General features: G+C 46.7%; 2 protein-coding genes across 2 annotated transcripts; both read left to right on the top strand.

Annotated features, from left to right (window-relative positions):
- The first annotated feature begins 7346 nt into the window (after nt 1-7346).
- Nucleotides 7347-8482, top strand: CCL21 (C-C motif chemokine ligand 21). Its single transcript, XM_019732551.2, has 4 exons — nt 7347-7506; nt 7605-7725; nt 7814-7984; nt 8066-8482. Exons 1-4 carry the CDS (start codon nt 7440-7442, stop codon nt 8097-8099), a joined length of 393 nt encoding a protein of 130 aa, XP_019588110.2. The 5' UTR covers nt 7347-7439; the 3' UTR covers nt 8100-8482.
- A 13582-nt stretch (nt 8483-22064) lies between these two features.
- CCL19 (C-C motif chemokine ligand 19) lies at nt 22065-23842 on the top strand. The gene is made up of 4 exons (XM_019732539.2): nt 22065-22307; nt 23046-23172; nt 23385-23478; nt 23559-23842. Exons 1-4 carry the CDS (start codon nt 22247-22249, stop codon nt 23583-23585), a joined length of 309 nt encoding a protein of 102 aa, XP_019588098.1. The 5' UTR covers nt 22065-22246; the 3' UTR covers nt 23586-23842.
- The last annotated feature ends 3129 nt before the right edge of the window (nt 23843-26971 follow it).

Below are 26971 nucleotides of genomic sequence, written 5' to 3'. Positions count from 1 at the left end.
GGTGACATTAGTGAAGGAGGACTTTGTCTATCAAGAAAAGAAAGGTTTCCCCACAATTAAAAGAGATGGGGAAAAGACCTAGAGACATGAATGAGCAGCTGGGAGAGGACAAAGGCAACGGCGGGAGAGGCAATACAGAGCCAAGGCCAGTGGTGGAGAGGAATTTTGGAAGTTATCATAGCAAGTTTTGCTTTGCTTTGCTTTGCTTTGTTTTGCTTTGCTTTGGGGCCTAAAAAGTTGGTAGCAGTTTGTGAGCCCAGGTGATGGGGCCAAGTATTTGAGTTGGTGATCATATGTGTGAAGCAGATGCTCTTGGAACACAGTAGGAAAGAGAGCAGAGAAAGCTCTAGATGCACAGAGGATGAGGAAGAAGATGGGGATTAAAACAGACAAAGAGAGCAGATGTGCCATCCTAGTCTTCAGCCAGAGACCAGGAGTGCTTGGAAGTGGGAGGAGAGATCTGGGAAGCAGACAGACAAAAGGCTGCCCTGAGGATGCGATGGACCTCTGTTTTGGACCCCTCATATCTCTCAGAAGGTGGCACCTCTGCATTCCCACCTTCTGACCTACAGCACAGGAGCCAAGAGCTGGAGGAAGCACAGGAAGTGCTGATGCTTCTTTATGATGTGCCACGGGGGACAGTGGGATGTCCCTGCCGCACTGACTCCTAAGGAAATCCAGGATGACGCAACATCCCATCAAACCAGGAGGAGATGGTGGCAGGACTCTCTTCTTCTCATAGGACCCCACACTTAGCACAGTGCGTCCACTGCCAGCAGGACGGGAAGAAGCAAGAATGTGTCCCTCTGAATGGTGACTCCGTGTCTAAGGGATGAAGGCCCAGCCCTACCATGGACTCCAGGGTGACGAGACTCACGGCTCAAGCCTGCTGAGCCAACACCTTCCAGGTGTTTTCCTAAAACATCCACAAAGATCATAGAAGGTCTTGTGACAGGCACATCCTCCCTGCCTGGTGGGAATCGGGCAGAGAGCCAAGGAGATGACATTGGAGGCTCAGAATGAAGGGTATGACCCAGAAAGGTCCCAGCAGCATCAGGTGTGAGGCAGAGGTTACTGTGCACACATCCTGGCCTACATGGAGTAGGCCTTCCCATAGTCCTCCACAGGCCCCTGTCTGCCCCAGAGTAGCATGAGTGCACAGTGCTGACCAAAGTCCAGTAACAAAGGGTTGGGACAGAGACATGAGCTAGAACCAAGACCTTCAGGATTCTTAATTCTCAGCAAACTCAAGAGCTGAGAGAAGACAGGGTCAGACCCTAGGACTACACGCAGTTTGTTGTTGAGTGATGAAGCCTTGCTCATCCCATCCCATAATCCTACACACCCCTAGGCCAAGAGAGGTGAAATCAGAATTAAAAACCTCAAGGAGGGCACAAACTCAAGAACGGCTACTCCATATTGGTGGTAGGTGCCAGGAATATTTGAATGCTTGCTTGGGCACATTGGAGTTTCAACTCTGGCCTTCTGAAGTACCGTCAGGTCATGGTGAATGGCTCTGACCTTCTGAAGCCTTCCCGTGATGTCTGCAGAGGGCACTACAGGATTTCTTAGAGGGAATCCTACAGTAGAGGAGAGTGGTTTCTCCACAAATCATTTTTCCCCTTACACACTAAGTCCTAGAGGATAGGGACCATGGCTGCTTCATTTTTCTACCTTCTCGCCACAGCCCACGCAGTGAGGGCAAGGAACACAGGATGAGAACAGAAATAAGCCCTATGGAGACACTGACTCCTACACCATGTGAGAGGGGGCTGGGCCTCTGCTCTTTACCAGCCATCCAAAGCCTAGTGCTCCCCCGGGGCTCATGGACCCGTGGCATAGGCCAAGGCTGTCACAGAATTAAGGACAAAATGGTTCCTGTGTCCACTGCAGGCACAGGAAAGAAGGAAGGACGACCTTGAGTTCAGGTGGGGCTATGACAAATGAGCACAGCGCGGGCACGTAAGACGTTGGGAAACACAGAGGACCAGATCCTTACCAGGTCTGGCTGAGCTTGCAGAGGACGGCCCATTCTCATCCCCAGAGACAGTGAGGCCAGGACCCTGAATACTTGGTCTGGATGAGAGCATGGGGATGCAATGGGGGGCCTGGGAAGGGGCCAGAGGCAAATCTGTTTCCAGAAGGAGGGTGGGTGCTGCCAACTGACCCCTTTTCCCGCGTTGTCCTTCTGCACTGTAATTTTTCTGGATCTATGGCTAGGCATGGGGGCTTTCCAAAGTGTATCAGTCCCAAGGTCAAGCCTGCTACTCAGGCCATAGGGGCAGGACCCTGGGCAGGCATCCAGACCCACGGGAATCCAAACGGTGGAAAAAGAAGGGTAGCAGTGAATAGTACTAGCAGCTGGAGTGCATCAGGGGAGATGGGCAGGATAAAGTGAGAAGCCGGGCAGAATCTCACACACAGTCAAAGACCAATGGACACAGCCAGCCAGCCACACACATATGTAAACACAAAGACACAAGTTCAACAATGCCACTCAGAAACTAATTCAGAGTACCGAGAGACATGTCCAGGAAACACACGTTCGTAGACTCATGAACACCCTGGGTCAGAGCAGACACAGGCTTGCACACGTGCAGACACAAAGACAGGCTTGCACACATGCAAACAGACGCAGTTCATCTTGCAGACCCACAAACACAAAGGCAGTCCAAATCCATCCTTCAAAGCTGCTCTCTTCCGTCCTTCAAAGCTTTGTAGGCTCCTCAGACCAGGCCTGTTTATCTTTCCTCTAAACTCTGGTTTGTCATTTCTGTCCTTTTGCTTGTTCTTTAATAAGGACAGTCTTAGATTTCACAGGCAAACCCCTGGTCTCAACAACCTGGCTGTGTGCTTTTAAAGAAATGTCAAGGTCAGCAAGTGAGTCCATTGTCCTCTTCAGCAGCCCCATCTTTCACCTACATATCCACCCATATCCCCATGAGTGTCTCAAGTTTACTGCAGAGTCCTGACCTCCATCTTCTCTGATGCAGCAGACACAGACTCTAAGGGAGGAGTAAACCGGACAGATACACCCTGTCAAGGTAATATTGGTGAGTGTTACCCCTCAAATTTTTACATGGCCTTATGCTTACCATGACCTACCTCCAACTGTAACCCCTACATTAATGCTAACCTAAGCATAGTCCTAACTCTATTCCTAATCCTAGGTAGCTACACATTGAGTAATGTCTGCAACTACACTAGACACACAAATATCACACACACGGGAACTCAGTAGATCCTTCAGGAACAGCTGCACTGGAGGGCTCAGCGCTCAGCTGGGAACCCATGAGCACCAAGGCACCCAGGCCCTTTGACCCTGGTTTGCCTGCAGGGGCTCAGGCCACCCCAAGCCCTGTTCTCAGAATAGTCCAGCCTCTGAGCTGAAATTCCTGCCATACCCCTCCCCAGCTCCCGCCTGCCACGCTGGCAGCCAAGTTGTTGAGACGAGAGATCTGTTGCCCTGGAACATTTCACCAGGCAGGAGGAAATGGGCCTGGGGCCTGGGGCTGAAGGAAATGTAGCCCCTTCCCAATGTGAGGATTGCCAGACTCTTGCAACACCACACCTAGGACCTCTCCCCCAAAGCCTGACCCAGGTGTCCGTCCTAAGGAGTTAGCGGTCCTTCTGACACTGGGGGTGAGTAGGAGTGAATTAGCATACCTCCGCTCCCCATCTCCAGCGTCTCAATCTGGTGATAGGGTGTGTTCGTTCTGAATTCATCAGCAGGGGTAAAGCTGGAGTCAGCCATTTGTACCTCCCTCACCTCTTACCCCTCACCCCTCACCTCTCACCCCAGGCACCAGGATTTTGGTGCTGCACTCCTCTGCACCTCAGCCACCCCAGATATTGTCAAACACTATCTAGGCTCTCTCAAGAGTTCACCAAGCCAAAACCTTCACTCAAAGGACTGGAAATCTTAGGTGAATGCTCACATCTCAGATGTGTAGCCATCTGAATCTCTGTGTCCCCTTCCCCAGTATTTACATCCAGTCTGGCCTGACGACCCAGGAAATGGCGTGGTTCAGGGCTGCAAGCTTCAGACCCCCACACCAAGCTTAGATTTCAAGTGGGTCTGTGTGATCAGATGAGCCCAGGACAGCAACTGAGGGCAGAGGAATGGCTGGGTGAGTGACCTGGGTTCCCAAAGAAGGATAACAACTTTCATAATTTCAACCCCTCTTCTAGGAACTGTGTCTACACCTGGGCTCCACTGCCTTCCAGGTTCCCTCAGTGCCCCCCTTGCATACCCCTATCTTTACCACATAGGCCCCGACAGCTCAATGTGTGGCAGGGACTTACTGTTATCTTCCTGCTCAATGATCTCAGGGAGAACTTCAACAAAGAGATAGGAAACATAAAAATGGAGATAGAAAACATAAAAAAGAACCAGTCAGAAAGAATACAATGACTGAAATGAAGAGTACATTAGATGGATTCAGCAGCAGGTTAGATGAAGCAGAGGATCAAATCAGCTATTTAGAAGACAAGGTAGCAGAAAACACCCAATCAGAACAGCAAAAAGCAAGAAGAATCCAAAAAGTGAGGACAGTTTAAGTGACCTCTGGGACAACGTCAAGGATACCAACATTTGCATCCAGAAGGAGAAGAGAGAAAGCAAGGAATTGAAATCTTATTTGAAGAAACAATGACAGAAAACTTCCCTAGCCTGGTGAAGAAAATAGATATATAAGCCCAGGAAGCGCAGAGAGTACCCAAAAAGATGAACCTAAGGAAGCCCACACCGGGCCGGCCCGGTGGCTCAGGCGGTTAGAGCTCTGTGCTCCTAGTGGCGAAAGCTGCCAGTTCGATTCCCACAAGGGCCAGAGGGCTCTCAACCACAAGGATGCCAGTTCCACTCCTCAAATCCTGCAAGGGATGGTGGGCTCCGCCCCTTGCAAATAAGATTGAACATGGCACCTTGAGCTGAGCTGCCGCTGAGCTCCCTTCGCAAGGGATGGTGGGCTGTGCCCCCTGCAACTAGCAACGGCAACTGGACCTGGAGCTGAGCTGCGCCCTCCACAATTATGATTGAAAGGACAACAACTTGACTTGGAAAAAATCCTGGAAGTACACATTGTTCCCCAATAAAGTCCCGTTCCCCTTCCCCAATAAAATCTTAAAAAAGAAGCCCACACACCAAGACACATAATAATTAAAATGCCAAAGGTTAAAGACAAAGAGAGAATCTTAAAAGCAATGAGAGAAAAGGAACCGTGTATCTCCGAAAATAAGACCTAGCTGGACCATCAGCTCTAATGCGTCTTTTGGAGCAAAAATTAACATAAGACCCAGTATTATATTATATTAAATTATATTATATTATATTATAAGACCTGGTATTATATTATATTATACCCAGTATTTTATATTATACTATATTATACTATAAAGACCCAGTCTTATATTATATTAAAATAAGACCAGGTCTTCTATTAATTTTCGCTCCAAAAGACACATTAGAACTGATAGTCCAGCTAGGTCTTATTTTCGGGGCAACACGGAATTAGTTATCTACAAAGGAACTCCAATAAGACTGCCATCTGATTTCTCAACAGAAGCTTTGCAGGCCAGAAGGGGTTAGCAGGAAAAAATTCAAAGTAATGAAAAGTAAGGACCTACAACCAAGATTACTCTACCCAGCAAAGCTATCATTTAGAATCAAAGGATGGATAAGGAGCTTCTCAGACAAGAAAAAGCTCAAGGAGTTCATCACCACCAAACCAGTATTACAAGGAATGTTAAAGGGACTTCTTAAGAAGAAAAATTTTTTAAAGATGAAAAACATGATAATAAAATGACAATAACTACATAGCTATCAACGATTAATTTCAATGTAAATGGATTACATGCTCCAATCTACATTGCTGTGACAAGAGACGGAAAGACACACAGACTGAAAGTGAAGGATGAAAAAAGACATTCCATCAAAATGGAAATCTGAACACCCTTGTTCATTGTATCATTATTCACAACAACTAATATATGGAAATAATTTAAGTGTCTGTTGATGGATGAATGGATGAAGAAGATGTGGCATACTCATATACATACAATGCAATATTATTCAACCATAAAAAAGAAGGAAACCCTACCATGGAATAAAGAAAATAAGTCAAAAACATAGAAACAGAGTAGAATGGCGGTTGCCAGGGGCTGTAGGGTGAGGAAAATGGAGAGGTGTTTGTCAAAGCGCACAAACTTTCAGTTTTAAGATGAATAAGTTCTGAGAATTGAATGTACACATGCTGATTGTAGTTAATAATACTGGATTGTATACTTTAAATTTGCTAAGACTGTAGATCTTAAGCATTCTTACCACAAAAAAAGAAAAAGAAAAACGTAACTATGTGTGAAGTAATAGAAGTGTTAATTAACTTGATTGTGGTAATTATTTCACAATATATACACATATAAAATCATCATGTTGTACGTTTTAAATATATGCAATTTTATTCATTGATTATACCTCAGTAAAGCTGGGGAAGAAACATAGGGGAAATCGTCATGGCCTTGGATTTGTCAATGGTTTCTTAAAATGACACCAATAGCACAGGCAATAGAAGAAAAAATTAATAAACTGGACTTCATCAAAATTTTGTGCATCAAAGGACACTATCAAGAGAGTGAAAAGACAACCCACAGAATGGGAGGAAATATTTGCAGATCATATATCTGATAAGAGTGTATTATTCATAATTTACAAAGAACTCTTACAATTCAATAACCAGGTTTACATTTTAGGAAATGTTCTCAGCCTGCTGGAAGAAGGGAGACATCCTGGAGCCCAAAGTGCAGCGAGAAGGAAATCACAGTGTTCTGGGGCACAGGTGGTGAGGCCTGCACCATAAAGGTGCCTGGGAATGAAAGAGGGCCTGACCAGGTAGACTCAGCCGGCTTGGGCACTGACTACCGTGTTTCCCCGAAAATAAGACCTAGCTGCACAATCAGCTCTAATGCATCTTTTAGAGCAAAATAAATATATTAAAATAAGACCGGTCTTTATAATATAATACAATATAATATAATATAACATAACATAACATAACATAACATAACATAACATAATATAATATAATAATATAATATGATGTAATGTAATGTAATATAATATAATATAATACTGGGTCTTATATTAATTTTTGCTCCAGAAGACTCATTAGAGCTGATGGTCCGGCTAGGTCTTATTTTCGGGGAAACACGGAGCTGTCAAGTTGTAATTTAAGCATTCTAATGAGGGCTGGATGCCAAGTCAGGATTTTTTTTTTGTTTTGAAAAAGGAAATGGATAGAGATCCCTATTCTTGCATGGGGATGGGAAAGTGAAAGTGTCCGCCTGCAATAAATAGACAGCAGACCAATCCCAGCCCACACACTCCAGGACCCCTAACTTGTAGCTGCTCAGCTCTGGCCTCATACTCATCCTCTACCACAGCCATGGCTCAGTCACTGGCTCTGAAACTCCTCGTCCTGGTCCTGGCCTTCTGCATCCCCTGGACCCAAGGTATCAAGGAAATTTTCTAAGATGGGGGCATAGGGCTGGAGAGGCCTGAGAGGGAGTCTACAAATGGCCCCTGGCTCCCTGTGAACCCCACTCTGCAGGCAGTGATGGAGGGGCACAGGACTGTTGCCTCAACTACAGCGTAAAGAAGATTCCCACCATGGTTGTCCGCAGCTACCGGAAGCAGGAGCCAAGTTTGGGCTGTCCCATCCCAGCTATCTTGTGAGTGGGTACAAAGGAGTGGGTGCAACTGAGTGGGGAGGGCATGGTGGGCAAGACTAGGACAGGCTTGCTAATACCCGACCCCCAGGTTCTCAACTTGGAAGCGCTCTCAGCCAGAGCTATGTGCAAACCCCAAGGAGGCCTGGGTGCAGAAGCTGATGCAGCATCTGGACACGGCCCCAACCACACGGAAACCAGCCCAGCGCTGTAAAAAGGACAAGTCTGGCAAGAAGGGAAAGGGATCCAAAGGCTGTAAGAAGTGAGGAAGCTGAAGGGATGGGAGGAGGGAAGGGAAGGGGAGCCTTCATCAGTCCTTCAAACCCCTCTTCTCTCCTGTCAGGACTGAACAGCCACAGACCCGAAAAAGGCCATAGCTCAGTGACCAGCCTGGAGCCCAGGAGGTCCCCATCAGCCTCACCAGGGTTTGGAGCCCCAATCCAAGGGTCAAGAAGCGAGCGAGGAGAGAGAGAGGACTCGGGGGCCCCAGAGCAGCCATCCCATGCCGGCCTTGCCTCACCCCTTCTCCTGCTTCAGCCATTCCTTTTGTATTCCCAGCCCTACCTGCATGGCTGAACTGCCCACACCCGGCCAGGCCCAAAGAGGCAGAAAAAGGAATGTGAGAGGAGGCAGCAGGACTGTCCCCTCTGAGGAAAGTCACTCAGGACACTGGACCTGAACCCACCCCTTACTGCACCCCCCCTCTTCCTTGTAAACATGATTTATACGTAACTGAATAAAAAGCTGTTCTGGCCTCCCACCCTGTGTGTTCCTGTGTTGTTGTGTCCATGGGGAAGCCAGTGTCACTACAGGGTAAGGTCACCATAGTCTGGTGTCCTGGCTGAGAGCTCAGATTGGTGAATTCTATGTTCTCACCTATCCCAAGAGTTTCCTTTCTTCCCAGGTACCCAGACCTGTGGGCAACAGAAGGGAAGCTGACAGGCAGGGTGGAACCTGGGTTGCTCCCCGTCTCTGAGAAATTCCTGCCAGTGGAGAGATGGTGGACCCAGAGCACACACCCCCAGTGGCTCTGCAGGCCTCGGAGACTCTGAAGAGATCCCTTCCCTGATTATGTCCAGTATTTTCTCACTCCCAGCTCTATCAGAGTCTGCCTCCCCTTTCTAGAGGCTCACTACACTCAAACCTCCAAGTACCTCTGTCACCAGCACCTTGGCTTCTTGCACTCTCCCAGGAGGGAAATCAAGAGCTATCACTGCAAGAAAGTTCAGGCAAGAGGCAAAAGTGTATTAAGCTTGTGCACAAGGGAAGCAACACCAAGAAAGGAAAGGAAAGTCTCCTCAAGAGAAGTTGGGGCCGGGTTTTAAAGAGAGCTAGGCAGGATAAAAGCTGTATCTAGGCAAGTAAAGGCGGAGGTTTTATGGCACCTGTGCAGTACGGCTACATGCTTCTTTATGGTCGCATGTTTCATTATCATGGTAAATTTCCACCCCTATGCATGATTTTTAGTATTTAAATTAGGGAAAGGTCACCTTAGGAATAAATACTCTTGGGCCTTACTGCTTATGTGCAGTGAAAGATCTGCTGGTATGCAGGTCTTTATGGTTTGCCTCCCAAGGCTCCTTAATGCTCATCGGTGATACCCAATTTTCTTGTGAAAAGGCTGGATTTTCATTAGTCAGCTGACCTTTCTGACTAACTTAATATTAGGAAGTTGCCCTCCTATCTCACCTCTTTGGGAGGGTCTCCAGGAGGGAGGCTGAAGCCTGGGCCCACCTGTAACACAGGCAAACACAATTCTACTGAAACATATCCTAGTCAGAGTTTCAGCCCTGGGAGCCCTTCAGAGTCCGTATTGCCTCCCAAAAACCCAACAGGACTCCCTTTTGTCCCAATCAATACAGCATGGCCCCTGGCATCTTTTGTTTGTTTGTTTGTTTGTTTGTTTGTTTGTTTAATGGGGCTCTATTCCCATCTGGGCTTCTTGACTCCCTCAGCTTCTTTCCAGTTGGGAAAGCCTCCTGCCATTCCTTTCTTTTCACCTTTCTCCCCTGGCTGAGGACCAAGTTACTTTAGTCACTTTAATCTCTTGACACCAAGGACTAAGTCTCCTGTGGCAGGTACTTGGAATCCCAGAATTCAGATGTAAATTAGGCTCCTCTCCAAGAAAACTCCCGCCTGGCTCTCCTCTACCTCTTCCTCCCAAGAAAAGAGATACTCCTATTCCCCCTTCACCCCTAGGTAGGGAGTGGGAGGACTATCAGATGGGGCCAGGCCATGTGGGAAAAAAGGGAACAGATCTTGGGAAAGGGGCAAGAATCTAGAGGTGGCTGCCTCACCACCTTAACCTTCTACGGGAGCCTGAGCATGTCACAGCACCCACCACTTATCATAATGTCTTTAAAGTATTTGCTATCTGCTCCTCCTAAGGCAGGTGAAGACAGGGGATCCTCCCTACCTATCCTCATGCAGCAGGTGTGATCACAGCCTACAAACGCAGATGTGCCAGAATTACTGCATTTTACAATGTTCTTGCAATGAACTTAATTCCTACTCCAAATCACTGCACCAGTGTGCTAGTGAGAAAGTCAGCACCAGACACTCTTGGGATCCCATCTGCCGAGGGCTGTGCAAAAGTCATAGAAACACAAGGTACAAGGGAGGCTTCTGTCCGGCTGCTACAACATCCTATCACTGGCAGCAACCTCACCAGTAAATACTGTGGTTCCAGCAGGTATGACTAGCTAGGTCTTGGACCCTCAAACTGTTAGCTCTATGCCACATTTGAGACATGGGAAGTCATGTCTCATGTCTGTGGGCTTGGACCTGGTTTCCCCAGATACCCCACAGAGCCATCTACTCAGGTCCTGCCACTTACTTCATCACAACCAGGGATTAGAGCCTATTGCCCACGCTCACTGGACCTACACACCAATCCCTTCCACAGGCTTAAAGAACTCTCCAAAACTCTTCCTGTCGCCAGCCCCTTCAGGATATAACCTCTTCCGAGTTTGCTTTAGACTTTTACAAAGGTAAAAGGGCCTTTGACATCAGAATGCCTATACTCTCAGCCCCGCCGAAACCCTTGCTTATTCTAAAGAGAAAAGAAAAACATAAGCAGAACAAATAAAACTTCATATTTCACTAAATTATCCTGCCACACTTGCATGCCTCGTATTTACCTCCAGCCCTGCCCTGAATAGACATGCAATATATCATTTATCATTAGAGAATGAATAGCCACGCTCCTGGTCTGCCTTCATCTGTTCTTTCTTCTTTATGTAAGATGCATAATTCAAAAAGTATCAAATAATACATATTTGTGGTTTAAAAATATCAAAAAGTATAAATAGGCTTATTCTGAATAACCGTTTACTGCAGCTTTTAACTCTTAAGCTACTTCTTCTAGGAGTTGATGCCATGTCTAAATACTTTGTTCATATTTCTGTTTCTTGATTTATCTATTTTAAACATTACCAATTGACTGCCTATCATAAAAAGTGTAGATTTAGCCCTCTTTCCAACCCTCCTCTCCTGTCACCCTATCCTCTAAATATAGTTATGCCACTATATTTAGATCATGATCAGAGACCATGTAAATGTTGCTCACTGCAAGAGAGAAGATGTGTTCTACGCTTAACTTTTCCTTTGTCATTCAGCTTTCTGGTTTTCTTTTTTTATTTCTAATTGTTCTTCCCTTTTTTAATACCTCTATCTCACCATTATCATAGCCTCAATATTTTTCAAATGCTTCATCATATTAGGATTAAAGACTTAATGTTTAAAATATATGTAATAGAAGTAAACATAGGTGAGTGTGTTTATAACCTTGAGGTAAAAAAGAGCTCCTTAAACAAAACGTAAAACCATAGAATATAAACCATAAGGGAAAAGATCAACACTATTAAATTCAAAGGCAAAAAGAAGTTCAGGATAAGGATGGCAAATTAAATACACACACTTATTTTTACTCCTTCCTGAGCCCCAACCAAAACTACAAAAAATTTTCTGTTATGTGTGTTTATAGACATAAACCCACAAGGACCCAAATGGGACATGAGAGAAAGGTAACTTTTCAGAAGTCTGCTGCTTAGACAAGTAAATTTCGGTAAAAATAGGTATAAAGCAAAAAAACAAAATTATAAATTTAGAGGACTTCCAATGCCTTGCTCATGCATACAGTAAAAATACTTTGCTGACTACTAGCATTCCAGTGTTCAATAGAAACACAAGTAATGGCTTCTACTAGAAATGTAAAAAGAAAAGAAGAAAAAAAAATTCTAAGGATCAATCATCCCCAAAATTCAAAAAAATCATCATCCCCAAACATGAAAACTCATTGTAATCCTTGGAATCCTGAGTTTTCCTTTAACACTGAAGCATTTCATTGCTTTGAAACTAAATCATCACTACACCTGAAACAAAAATAAAACAAAACAAAAAAAACTGAATCATCAACTACCTTCTAACAATAAGTTATCCTCAAGGCTATCCAGAAAATTACTAAAACCATGTTTTTAAATGACTTTACCATTATCCCATCCATGAAATGGTCACACACACACACACACACACACACACACACACACACACACTTATGAAATGGTAGGCCAGCTCCTGCTTATCAATGTTGCCTCAGAATCTGAAGCCTCCTGCTCACCTTGGTTCACTCCTTCCTGGTGAATCCTTTCAAGGCCTCTTTGACACAAATGTAAAGGATGAACTGGGCTACCAGGATCTTGCAGAATTACAGGTAGTAGAAAATCTTAACGTGGGTCATATGAACCTAAAACTAATTCCAAACTAAGCAACCAGATTTCTTAACACTCCACTCACTGCTCCCCATACACTTTGGCTAACCACTATTTCATTCATTACTCATCAATCCAGCCCTTTAGAGGGACATGATCAAAAATGACAGTTAGGTTCTTTCTTTCAATACCTTCCTTTAAAAAGAGTGAAAATGGGGGCAGCATGGGATGACCAACACAGCATCACTGACATACGTTCTTGGCATCTTCTGCCTTGTTTTATGGCACAGGAAGGTCAGAAGGATGGGGTCTAGAATTGTTATTCATGAAAGCTCAAAATGAATTTGTCTCCTAGCCATAATCATGTATGAAACATGTGTGCAGTTTCAGCTGACCTCTTTTGTGAAGTTCCTTTTCTTGTCCATGTAGTCAGATGTTATTTCTCCTTGTACTTTGGGACAAAGTGATGCTGTTTTGTTAAAAATCATCAGTGCTTCTGTCCTTTTGCATCAGTCCATTTTTATGGATGCCAAAATTGCCAAGCCTCCTCTTCTGAGGCCTATATTTGTAATTCTTCTAGTGCTTTCTACAGTTCCGCTACAGAGATTGTGTTAGCTATGTCAAGAAGCTAAAAAACGTTTTCTTCTAGATATTCGTTTCTCAGTTGGTGGGCAAAGCAAAACACCTGAGGGAAACTCCGCTGCCATGTTCTTGAAGACTTTTGCTTTAGAGCTATGGATTGCGCTAATAATAAATTTCAATCCAATACTAAGAGAATAACTGAACTCCTCTTCTGATCACCTGAGGAGCGGGCGCCAATTTCGATTCAAAATTACCTCCCCGCCCCCTGGCCCCGTGAGACACTCCACTTGGCTTTGAAACCATCATTGCCCCGCTCTACCACCAGGAGGCAGCATCGTCTCTGCGGTCCTCTGTGGGGCTAAAGGCAAGCAGCAGGCTTGTGGGTTGCATTTTTGGTTCCCATTTCCTTCATCTTTCTGGGATGAATTTATTTTTATTTTTATTTGTACTAAAATGTGTCTCATGCTAGGCCAAAGTCTAGCATTTTCCTGGGTCCATTTAACCCGCCGCTGTCCGAGTTAAAACCCTTCATCCTCCGGCACTGACCATACAGCGCCAGGCACAGTGAGGCTCTCAACAAATCTCCGTTGAATAAAGAAAACTTTTCTTAGTGGTTTTAGAAATCAATCGGGTGAGGGTTATTTATGCTGCGAAAAAGGTCCCGAAGGTGATGTGAACTTTAAGGAAAACGTTATTTCATGTCTTTACCGTTGGGTGCCTTGGACTCAGGGTAAACTGGAAATACTGGGAGATGGAGAGATAAATATTCGCGGACAAATACTCGCCTTCACCCGCACGTGCACCTGGGCCTGCAGTGTTCAGGGGTCTGAGTGGTGGGAATTTGGCTGCGCGGCCTGCGGTAACGACCACACGAGGACTTCCGGGGCCCACGCTGGCCCCACGTCTTGGAGGATGGGGTCTCACCCACAGCCCGAGTGTCCACTCCACGGACTAGAGACCGGCGGGGTCCAGAAGCAGGGAGATCATAGGAGCCGTCCCAGGACCAGGGACTTTAGGCCCAACCCAGGCTCTCTGAGGAACCTAACGGGTTACGTATAAACCCGCCTCCTGCTAGAGCCCCGGACCTTACCCTGGCGCTCAACAGCCAGAGCAACACAGACACACACACACACACACACACACACACACACACACACACACACACACCACTCGGCCAGAGCCCCGCCCCACTCTAGAGCCTCTTTTCCTAGGCTGGGGCGCCCTCTGCAGGCTTGGGAGAGGGGACACATCGGGCACATAGAGACTGGACCAAACAAGCAGGTCTTCAATAATGCCATTTCCTTCCCGTCTTTTCTTTATAACATTGATGAGGGAAAACAAAAATCGCTTCAGGCTGGGGCCACTGTCCGTGTGAAGTTTTCACATTCTCCCCATGTCTGCATGGGTCTTCTCCCCAGTACTCACTTGGCTTTCCTCTCACATCCCAAAGATGTACATGTTAGTTGAGTTGGCTATCTACTTTGTTCCAGTCTGAGTGAGTACTGGTGTGTGTGTGTGTGTGTGTGTGTGTGTGTGTGTGTGTGTGGTATGTGGTGTGTGGTGTGTGTGTGTGTGGTATGTGGGGTGTGTCTGTGTGTGTGGTGTGGTGTGTGTGGTATGTGGTGTGTGTGGTATGTGTGGTGTGTGTGTGTGTGTGGTGTGGTGTGTGTGGTATGTGTGTGTGCGTGGTGTAGTGTATGTGGAATGTGGTGTGTGTGGTATGTGTGTGTGCGTGGTGTAGTGTATGTGGTATGTGGTGTGTGTGGTATGTGGGGTGTGTGTGTGTGGTGTGGTATGTGTAGTATGTGGTGTGTGTGGTATGTGTGTGTGTGTGGTATGTGGGGAGTGTGTGTGTGTGTGTGTGTGTGTGTGTGTGTGTCCTGCAATGGAAGGGCATTCTGTCCAGGATGGGTTCCTGCCTAGCACTTGGGCTGCAAGGATAGGCTCTGGCTTCAGAGTTCCTGCCGTAGTTGGAAAATCATTATCATACTTGTTTTTATTAACTTTTCTTAAATATGTGTATAGCTCACATTTATTTCAATGTTTAATATATAAAATGTTATGAGTTTTTATTTAAAAGTTTGTTGATATTTTTGTGACCAGAAATATGCTGTAGGAACTTAACTCTTGTTTGTTTCAACTAGCCTATGGTAAAAATTGGTTTCATTACACCTTGTTTCACTTAAAGTCAGTTTCCAAGAACCTACTGAGGACATTAAGTGGGGACTTACTGTATACCTCACACACACACACACACACACACGCAAACACATACACACCACACACACACGCACAGGAGTGACAGGCACATCAGTCAGGCAGAGCCCCAAGGACACAGCTCAGGATACGCACATTCCTCCATTAAGCAAACATTTACTTGTTAGGTTCTCCTAAATCATCCACTCTCCTGTACTCCTACCCCCACCACAAACTTGGTTGACTTCCCAGGCCCAGCTGCTCCCTCTCCTTCCCCAATAGCTAAAGTGCCCTCCATCCAAGATCTCCAACGCCTAGGGCATGGATTTGGTCAGACCATGGAGCATGAAGGTGGACGGGCTCCTTGGAAGAGGGTAGGAAGATACTTGCCCAGAGTCACACTGAATGAGGAAGCCCACAAAGATGACTTAGCTGGGAAGAGGGGAACTGGGTGAAGCATGTAGCGCACTGTGGCTTCTGTATATGTGGTCAGAAACTGTTTCAAATCTACCTCCCTGAACTTCAACCCTCCCATCCCCATTGCATTATCTAAATCAATGGCTAGGGGATGCGTGCCTTAAACAATTCACCCATGGCGACTGTGTCCTTTCTCTTTTTGCCATGATAATGGATACCATCATAACACCCTGATGGCCCCCTCCTTTCCTGATTCCACTTCAGCTCCCTGATCTGTCAATGTTGGGAGCTCCAGGACTTGGAAGTTGGACCTCTTCTATTTATACTCACTCCCTTGGAGATTTCATTGTCTTATGGCTTTAAATACTAGCCATATGCTCCCAAATTTGTATTTTCAGTTAGAATCTCTCCTTTGAAATCTAGACTCATATTACCAGCTACCTATTTAACACCTCCACTTACATGTTCAAAATGCAGCTTCATCTTAAAACGTCAAAACAAGGCTACTGACCTTCCCACAAACCCATTCCACGTTTTGGTAAATATAACTCCATTCATAGCATTGTTCAAGCCAAAAACATTGCTGTATTCCTGCCTCTTCTTTCTCTCACATCCTATGCTGAACCCCTCAACAAAGCCCATTGGCTCTACCTTCAAAATAATTCCAAAATCTGACCCCTTCTCAGCAAATCCCAGGAACCTCATGTCCTCATGGATTATTGAAATTGCCTCGGACCTGGTCTCCAGGCTTCCATTCTTGCACCACTTTGTTCTTTTTTTTTTTTCTTTTTTAGCAAAAATGTTTAATCTCTCCTTAATGTGTGTGTGTATTTACAAGTACTAAATCTGAAGAACAGTAAAATAGGAAACATCCATGTATTTACCTAATGTGAGGGGTGGCTTAGGCCCACGGAGCCACCACTCTTCTTTTGGGTGGGGGGCCCTGTGGCGTTAAAGGACAGCTAACTGTGGGCTTCATGTTAAAAATATCTCTCCAAATATATCTATTCTAGCTTGTGTGGCATCAAGGACATGAGCCATCATATCCAGACCTGGGAGCTAAACCAGGGCGGAGGCTCTCAGCAAGGTCAGACCAAGGAGGGCGGGAGTGAAGTTTGGGGCCCTCCATCTCAAGGGCCCCCCCCCCCGGCTCCTCTGCCATACACTTTGTTCTAGTCTCCATCTGAGAACCAGAGGGAGCCTTTCAAACATGTCAGATCATGTCACACCTCTGTTCCAAACCCTCCAAAGGCTCCCCATCTCATTCACAGTAAAACATAAACCCCACAAAGGCCTACAAAGCCCTACGTTATCTGGCTCCTGTTACTATCTGACTGTATCTCTTACTCATCTGCTCTCTGTTCACTTCCCTCCCATAACACTGACCTCCTTTCCATTCTTCAAACACACCCTTGCCTCAAGACCTTCATACTTGCTGTAGTCTCTGCCTAGAACACCTTCCCCAGATCTCTGCATGGCTCTTTCTCTTGCCTTCTTCAAATCACCTCTCTGCTCAAATGTTATCAGAAAAGGCTTCCCTGACCACCCTCCTAATATTCCCTATCTCTCGGGCCTTCTTTATTTTTCTTACAGCACTTATTGCCATCTGACATACTAAAAAATTTTTGTTTTTTGCTTATTGCCTACCTCCTTCATTAAAATTAAAGCTCTACAAAAGCAAAAGGAATGTCTATCTGGGTTTTTTTTTTGCTGCTGTATCCCAGTGCCAAGAACAGTGCCTGGAACGTAGAAGGCCCTCAATAAATATTTATTGAATGAATGTGGTACAAATCCCTTTTTTATTATTTCATTCTTTCCTGCCAATTCTCAGAATCTTTCACAAGGGCATTCCAGGCAGATTCTATTACAATTTAATTGAAACCTCTTGTATCATTCGGGATCTTAGAGGAAAACAAAGGGCGTGCTCAAAAAGCTTTAATGGAAAATAATTTACTGAAGGGACCATTTACAGAGGTGAGGGCAGGGTTGTTGTAGGCAGCCACAGCACGTGATTAGTGCAGCTCCAAACCTCAGGATGTCTCTCCTTCCTGACAAAGTAGACATTAACTATACTGCCTGAAATTCTGCTCACTGAGAGGGCTTCCCTTCACCACTGTCTTTCAGGGCCATCCCTGAATGTAACCAACTGTCTATTTCTGAGTGATGCCAGCATACCTGAGCGAACCATCTGAAAATCAAGACTATGCATTTTCTCACTCTGTTAACTGTTTGTAGAAACCTTCTCCATGGAGGCATAAGTGTGTGATCAGAAGAAGAAAACAATACAAGTAGAAATCTGAGCCATCTGCCCATGCTTTTACTCATGCCTTCTGAAACGTCTAAGCCCTGGTCTCATATGTGCAATATCCATTTAACAATGGAATGCTGCTGTGTTTATCCAACTGTATGATTTGCTACAGATAACACCCTTAGGTTGCATTGTCACGGGGTGATCTATAGTCTGAGTTTTAGACCAGGGTCCAGTGGCAAATCAGGAGCTGCTTTTCAAATAGGAAATAATCGTTAGCAGAAGAGGTATGGCCTTACTTCCACACCTAAGGGGCTTTGCTATAGTTCTTCTATTGGGGCTCTTACTCTGCCACAGACAATCTGAAGTTCGTTGGATTTATAAGTCATAAAGCAGCATGGCAACTTTCCCTGGAGCCTAGACCTGCTGCAGACCCCTTCCTTGCTCTGGGCCTCATTCAAAACTGTCAGCTTTATGCCATATCCAGTAAATATTTTGCAGCAGTACACCTAAATACAGTATATGTTGCCTCTAAAATCCAGACTATCCTTTAAGCATTGTGCCTCCATCTTCATAGTGAAGGTGCAACATGCCCACAGCTTTTTCAGTTCCTCCCTACACTCAATAGCTGAGAAATTTCACCTACCTAGCAGGTTTCTGAATTTTCGTAGGATTTCTTTCTCTCCCTCTGGTATACATAGATCTGTCTAAGGCATTTACAGTGATGGCTATTTCTTATACACCAGTAAGCATACTGTTATTAGTTTAAATAACCAGTTTGATATTCTGTGGGATAACAAGATTATCTTATGATAATCAGAACAGGAAATTTGCCATATTCCTGAGATAAAACAGTGAAAGTGTATTGCTGTTGTTCCAGTTGAAAAGGAACTGATTTTGGTGGTCTTTAATTGATAGTATAGAAAGAGGGCACATGCTACATTATTAGCTATAATATGCTGTACCAAGGGCTGCAGCATGTTGAAAGTCTTTGAAGGTGCTGTAATCTATGCGACTTCTCTAGTAATGCAGCGCTGCTTTAAGTTTACTAATGCTGGGGGTAACATGGTGGGGCAGGCACAGTTCAAAGGACTTCCACTGGCCTTTCCTACCATAATTTTCCTCACTCCATGTTTAAGGAACCAATGTGGAGATTTTGTTAATTATTAGTTAGACCTATTCCCACTATGCATTCTGAACCTAGAAAAATAACAACTGGACAGGTCTTACAGACTCACTGTGAGATTGATCTGAACCAAGATCCTTCTGTCACCTGACCTCCATAAACCCTCGTTCCAACTGGTGGACCATAATGGGTTTTTGGGTTCCCAAGACTAGTATCATCATGGTACAGTATCTAATAATTCCCCCAAAGGTCTGACTATTTCCTGTTTCGATTCATAGGCACCCTGGCAAATGGCTACAGATCTCTCTGAGGAAAGCATAGAGCAGTGGTTCTCAAAGTTTGGCATGTGTCAGAATCACCAGAGCCCAAGAATTTGCATTTCTGACAAGTTTCAGGTGATGTTAATTCTGCTAGTCCAGGAAGCATACTTTGAGAACCTCTGAGTAGGAGAAAGATTTATAGAAAGAAACTCAGGCCTTCCCACACCCCACCTTATCAAGGGGCTTCAGGCTTGGGGAACTATCTTAAGTTGAGGAACTGGGTAAAAGACTCTAAGTCACCAATACAATTTTAATCAAGTTTCTCCTACTAGACCTAGAAATTTTCCACTTCTACAGGTCAAGTAGCACACCAGTAAGCTGTCCATCTATTTCATTCCTACAAATGCTATAATCAATTGGCTACCATCAGAGATCCCTGTGGGCAAAGCATGTTGATTATTGCTTGTCTCTGCAGTTTATATAGTAATTTCAATCACCTTATTGCTCATGATTAGGTGCCAACATCTAGCCTCTACCACTCAAGAATCCCATTATTCTGTTGAAATAAGAATGTCCAGTCCCAAGAGGGTGTCTCCCATCCACATGTCCTGACTAATAAAGAAGCCACTACAGTGCTTTTCATAGAAGGTGGTGTTCCCCCTCATCAATGCTGTTCTTGCTACCCTGGAGAAGAAAGTATCTTTCTGGGCCCATCAGAAGTTTCCAGTTAGTGGTTGCACACAATAGGTGCATGCCGACATTGCCATCTCTCTAACCTTTGCACTTCTTCCTCTGCTTTGCTACTCAAAATGTAGTCTAAGGACCAGGAGCATCAGCATCACTTAGAAGTTTATTAGAAATGCAACAACTTGATTTCCAGTCAAGATGGCGGAGTAGATAAATGCTGTGCTTATCTCCTCTCACAACCATATCAAAATTACAACTAAATTACAGAACAACCATCATTGAGAATCACTGAAGTCTAGCTGAATGAAGTCCTACAAATAAAGACATACAGATACAGAAGAAAACACCTCAAGATTGGTAGGAGAAGCAGAGATGTGGAACTGACTTATCCCATATCCACATGTGACCATTAAAAACCGGGAGGGATACCTCAGCTGCAGAGTCCCCTCCTGGAGGAGCAAAAGGTCCCAGCCCCACACCAGGCTCCTCAGCCTAGGGTTTCAGTGCCAGGGAGTGAAGTCCCCATAACTTCTGGTTGTGAACACCAGCAGACATTATAGCTTAGTGAGACAGAGGGAGGCTGCAGTCATGAGCCTGGCATTAGTGACAGCTGGCCTTGGTTCATGGCTTGGCCTCTCAAGGCACCGCCAAGCAGAGCACAGGCAGCAGTCATTTGCAGATGGCTTTGTGGCTCATGCCGAGACCAACAACTGGCAACCACTGCCTCAGCCGGGGGAACACAAGTCTCATAATACCAGCATGGGCCAGGGAGCTGTGTCCTACACAACTACACTGAGAAACAACGGCTTGAACCATTTGAACTGGAGTCGGGGGGGGGGGGGAGGGAGGCAGAAGAAAGGGGGAAAAGGGAAGAAAATAAAAAAGAACTACTTCTACTTCATACTTTTCTTGGGAAAATTAAGCAAGATAATAGTGGTAAAGTCCTTGATATAGAGCCTAGAACATTACTATGCTCTAGGCTCTAGACAATCAGAAATGCTATTATGATTATATTATTATTATTATTATTATTATTATTATTATTATTATTGGATGGATGGAAAGAAAAATAAGTTAAAACTTATGAGGGAAACACCACCCAATCCAAAAGAGGGTCCAGGGGTGACTGGTTAGCTCTGTTGGTTAGAGCGTGGTGCTAATAACACCAAGGTTGCTGGTTCGATCCCCGCATGGGCCACTGTGAGCCGCGTCCTCCTTAAAAAAAAAGAGGGTCCAAAGCTTGAGTGGGATGGCCGAATGGGTATCCCACATGTTGATTTCTCTTTTGAGGACTTCTCTTTTGGTTTATCTCTAGTCTTTCTCGTAAAGATGGGAAATCATTTGTCCCCTCCCCCATCTGTCAATTCCTTGAAATTTGGGAATTTGTCTGAATATGAGCTGGCCAGCTCCTCTCTTTAGAAATCCCCTCTTGGTTCCCATGATTGAGAAGAGGGGAAACATGAAGGGGGCTATTCCAGGCCAGGCATCCTCCAGCTGTTCCATTGACCCAGGTGCTGGGCATATGAAAATGGTAAATAGAGAAAGGGGCAGAACTCACTGAGCCAGGAGGTTGAATCCCAGAGGCCTGAGACATGAGTGGGGATGCTGGGCCTCCTTCCAAATAACATTCCCTTTCAGCTCTGCTGTCTCAAAGAAGAGACTGTTTCCCAGATGATGGATGGGCAGGCATTGTGATGACTTGGGGGGCTACCCCAGACTTTATGCTTGTTCTGAGGGCCTTCTTTTCCACTTGCACTAGAGAGAAGAACCACAGAGAATTGAGTGAGGATGAGTGATACACCTAGTGAAGGGGGCACCACTCCTCACTCTGGCCCCCAATTCTGACCATCACCCTGAAGGCCAGCCCTAAGGTTGATGATGCAAATGCCACCAATGAACTGATTGTGCAAGCCCTCTCAAAGCAGCTGAGAGCACCATATCCCCTCTCTTGGGTGGACTACATACTGAAGCCAAGGAAAGTAAAAGGAGGGTGAAGCTGCTGAGGGGGGGTAAGGAAGGGCAGGGTCAGAGTCTGTCAGAAAGAGGGGGGGAGGGGTGTGGAGGGGAATTCTGAGCAGTGATAATGAAAGTTCTGAGCCATAAATAAAAGGCAGTTGGAAGTAGCAATCTCACACAGGCTTCTACACTCACACTCGTGGACCTCCACTCACATCGCACAAGGACGCCTGTATACTTCCTACTCCCAGCAGAGTCTCTGCATCACACAGCCTCCTGCACACGCTCAGAGACTCACTCACACGCACACCCTTGCTGTTGGTCTGCCTCCAGTTCACCCGCCATGGTATCCCGGGAAGCCACAGTCCTGGCTCTCAGCCTGCTGCTTCTCTGGACCTCCTCTGGTAAGGCTGAGGGGAGGCTTGGGAAAAGGGGGGTGAAGGGGACATCTAGATCTCAGACTGCTTGGCACTGGACATGAGGGACACTGCAAGTTAGGTCTGCACGGTTTAGTGAATCTCAGGGTACCCTGTGGACTGTGTGTGTTCCTGTGAGTGTGGATATATCTGGGCCCCTGAATTCCAATATATGTCTGGCTCTTGGTGTATCCCAGGACCTCTGGCTGCCCCTGTCTCTGCAGGCTTTATTTCCTGCTGTCTCAGTTTCCCAGGCAGAAGGAGAGAACAATACATTCCTTAAGGTGGGGAGAATGGGAGACACTGAGGTGGGGCTAATAGTCAAAACATATAGCAATTCGTAAGTCCTCTAACCCATCCTCCTGCTACCACCCTAGTTTCCCACCCCCACCCATGCCCCTGTGAGCAGCATTAACTCTTCATTTTGGAAAAGTCAAGAAGTCTTGGGAGAGAGGTTGGGGGTGATCAGGGCAGCAGGAAGACCTATGTGGGGCTCAGGTTGTTGTTTACCAAACAGCTTAGAAGAACTTCAATATATTTAGCAACCAAGAGGGCCATATTGCTGCATAATGGTTGAATATCAGCTGCCTACACACACACAAACACACACACACACACACACACACACACACACACACACGGTGTCATAAATCCCAGTTATGGCTGTGGCCTCCTCTCCTCAGGGTCCCTGTGTTCTGACACTACCTTCTTTCCTCTGGCCACCAGCTCTGAGTGGTGACAACGACGCAGAAGACTGCTGCCTGACTGTGACCACACGCCCGATCCCTCCAATTATTGTGCGATCTTTTCACTACCTCCTCCACGAGCATGGCTGCCGAGTGCCTGCTGTTGTGTGAGTTGTGGGGAGGAGTACAGCTAGCCTCATCTCTTCCATAGACCCCCACTTTCTTATCTCACTTCTCCTTGACAAGTCCAGCCCTTTCAAGGAAGCCCCTGAAACAGGTTCTTAGATGTGGTCCTCAGCCTCTGCCCCTCACACCTGGGCCTGCCAGGAAGATGGGTTCCAAGGCTCCATGCTCTCTGACCTCTGACCTCTGACTCCAGGTTCACCACACTGAGGGGTTACCAGCTCTGCGCACCCCCAAATCAGCCTTGGGTGTTCCACATAATCCGGAGACTGCTGAAGAACTCTGCCAAGGCAAGCCCAGCCCTACCTCCTCCCTCTAAGTCCCTGTGCAAAACCCCAGTTCATAACCTTGCCTCTCCTTCCTCCCCCAGCACAAGCGCCAAGCAGTTAGCCCGTGACAGCCCCAGAGGAATCCGTGTCTGACTGAAGGGATGTGAATCACTGAGGCCCTCGGAAACCAAAGATCAGAAGGGAGGACCAGGCTCCAGTTCCTCTGCACCAGACCTGACCCAGCCCGGCAGGGCCTGGAGTGTGAGTGTGAGTGTGAGTGTGAGTGTGAGTGTGAGTGTGAGCAAGAGGGTGAGTGTGGCAGGAGCACAGCTTCTCCTCCACACCCAGACTGCAATACTTCCAATAAAGGCCACTGTTAACCACAGATCTGTCTATTTGTTATCTGTCCAGGAGGACTGGTATAGCAAGGGGGAGATGGAATGGCAGGGGCTATTTTCCACACTGCAGCCTAAGCAAACTCCTCATCAACCTCCAGCTAACACCCTGTATTCTGAGGATCAGCTCCCACAATCAGGAGTCCACCTCACGTATCCTCAAAGGTCTATCACGTTCCATGGTTCAGCGACGCTAAACTTACGTCAGTTCCCTGATGATCCAAATTCTCTCATGCCTCCTACTCTCTGCTCTCCAAGGCAGGTGTTCCAGCATCCAGGTGTCTCAGGGATCAGCTGTCACTGAGGGGAAGGGAGTTGTCAGGAACCAGCTCTCATGGCTGGGGAGACACAGGGGGCCCAGCTCTACTTCCTGGAGGGAAAGTACCTATCAACCCATGCCATTCCATCTGTCTGGAACATTCTTCTCTCCTGCCCACCTAGATTCCCATTGGGGTCTAGATGACCTTCCAGGAAGCCTTTTCGAACCCAGGCTGAGTTAGGTAGCTTCCCACCCCCTCCAAGCTCCCAGGGATCTCTGCTCCTCTCCCCTCGCAGCACTCATCACAATGAGTTATAATGCATAGTTTGTCAGCTTTACTGGACAGGGATCTTGTATATTTTGGTTTACACTGTCTGCCTGGTGTCCAGCACACTGCCTGGCATAAGATAGTCACTCAATAAATATTTGCCTAGAGAACGGCTGTGTGAGGAAAGGCTCTGCAGCCAGGGGTGAGCGCTCATTGGTCCATACAGACTCTAACCTCCAGGCAAGCCCTGCTCTCTCTCCCAGTCAGTCTGGGCCAGGTGTAGCACCTTCTGGGAAATCCTGGGGCCACACTTCTCAGGGTTACTTGACAGACAGACTTGGGAGCCAGAGGTGAGAGATGGGAGAGGGCCAAGAGGGCAGAAGAAGGAGCAGCCAAGGAAACTAGGGCAATTCAGCATGACAGAACCCTACCACACCCCTGCAGCCCACATGGACTCCAGGGCCAAGGTAACACTGAGATCAGGGTTGTCACAGGGAAGGAGACTCAGCTCTGATAGATGAAAGCCCTGTGAATCTTAGAGCAGCCCACAGCGCTGCTCTGGGAAGAGTGAACTTCTCGTGCTTGGGAAGTGCCCTGGGGAAGCTGGCTGGCCTTCCGACGACTATGGCCTGTGAGGGCCTGTCCAGCTGGGAGCAGCAAGTTTGTGCTGCTGGGGTTGGATGGCAGCTAGGACACCAGACTGAGCATCCTCACCTGGCAAGAGGGGCTATCATTATACCAAATATACTTCATCTGGTAACAAAACCAGGCAGGCCTGGCAGTCTGGGAAGGGAAGAAGTGGTGAGTGGGTGGTGTCAGCCTCTCCTCAGTGAGTTGAGAGCATGGCAGCTTCTTCCTCTCCTGTGCTCCCAGAAGCAGGTGTTTAAAATCTCAGATATCCCAGGTGTTGGAATCATAAGAAATGGGGGGGGGGGATTGGGAATTGTAAGAACAATTGCTATGTCTGGGAAGTTTGGTTCTGTTGTGTGGGGGAAATTATCCATCCATTCATGCATCCAAGCATCCATCCATCTAGCTGTCCCTGCATCCATTAGACTTCATCCATCCTCCCACCCACCCACTCATCTACCTATCCACCCATTAATCCATCTGTCAAGTCAGCCAGCCATGGAGTTCCAAAGGTCCCAGCTGTGGATATCTTTTGGACTCTAGGCCCTGAACCCCAGCAGGCAGAGGACAAATCTAAGTGTAAGAGAGTCACACTTACCTCAAATCCTTCTCAGTTCCCAGTGAAGCCAAGTGGAAGGCAGCCTGCCAGAGAGGCAGACATAAACCCTTCCTCTGGACCCTCAGAGGAACACTCAGAGTAGGGGTAGGTGAGGGGGGGACCCCTGAGGAAGGTGCTACCAGGACAGAGGCCCCTGGACACTATCTCCCTGCCACTGCCACTGGGGGATACTGGAACCAGTCTTGAGCTCAATGCCCAGTGTGGGGACTGAGTCCCAGAGAGAAGTTTCCAGGCTCTCAGCCTCATGTGGAAAGGTGCTAGCTCAGTTATTAGATGGTCATCCGCTGTGACCTGGTGGCCATCGGCTGTTACTGGTTAGCAATTAGCCATTAACATAACTGCTGTGTCTACGCTGGCAAGAGAGACAGGGTTGACAGAGAAGCAGACGGCAGATTGCTGCTCGCAAGGGAGGATCACAGCTAGCAAGTGGGATGGGTGGGTTAGTTAGTTGGTTTGTTGGTTGGTTGGCCGAGAAGCAGTCATCGGATTGTAGCTAGCAAGGTGTTGTTGGTTGGTTGGCTGAGAAGCAGATGACGGATGGCAGATCATGTGGATCCTACTTCCTGTGTCTCCCCTGGCCGCCAGCGAGACGGGTGCAGGAAGACCTCCTGTTGGAGTACTGGCGGATGTTTGCTTTTGTGTCTTGGCCAGCCACCATTGAGAATATAGTGGTATGAACCCCCTATCTATGGCTCCATGGGTGTGGCCTCACCATATCCTACGTTCTTGTGCAGGGAGCGGGACCAGAGAACCTGCTTTGCACCGAGACACCAGTTCCACAATCCTGTTTCTGCCCTTCACTGTGGAAGTTTAGGCAAGTTCCCTCCTCACCCTTCCCTCCAGGGCTTTAGTTCCCCCATCTGTTAGGTGGTGAGGAGAGTGGCTTAATTTTTAAGAGTCCCTCTAAAGACTGACTTTGGGTCTCAGGCTAAACCCCCAGCATTCATACAGGCTCCCCCAAGTCACACATGTTCAGAAATATCACCACTTCTTGTGGTCCCAAGGGACTACCCTCTGGGAATAAAACTGAGGCTTAGGAAGAGAGAATATGGTCTAGGAGCCAGTGAAGTAAATGAAAAATTTTGAGGAAATGTGAATGGCAGACACCAGAGCCCCTAGGCAGCAGGCCTGCAGCCCTCCCCACCCTTTCTCCAGCCAGTGCCTGCCCTCCCGGCTTTCTCCCTCCCTCTTTTTCCCATCCCTAGCCACCAATCCCTCCTGGGCACTGGGTTTTAACTCCTTATCTCTCCGCCAGATACATAAGGGCTTAGTCCAGCAATTTGGGCCTTGTCCCAACTCAAACATTCTCAGAACTATGACTTCGTTTAATCAATACCTGCTCT

Source organism: Rhinolophus sinicus, linkage group LG04 (genome assembly GCF_036562045.2).
Source record: "Rhinolophus sinicus isolate RSC01 linkage group LG04, ASM3656204v1, whole genome shotgun sequence".
NCBI lineage: Eukaryota > Metazoa > Chordata > Mammalia > Chiroptera > Rhinolophidae > Rhinolophus > Rhinolophus sinicus.
This window is presented reverse-complemented; position numbering and strand designations above follow the sequence as displayed.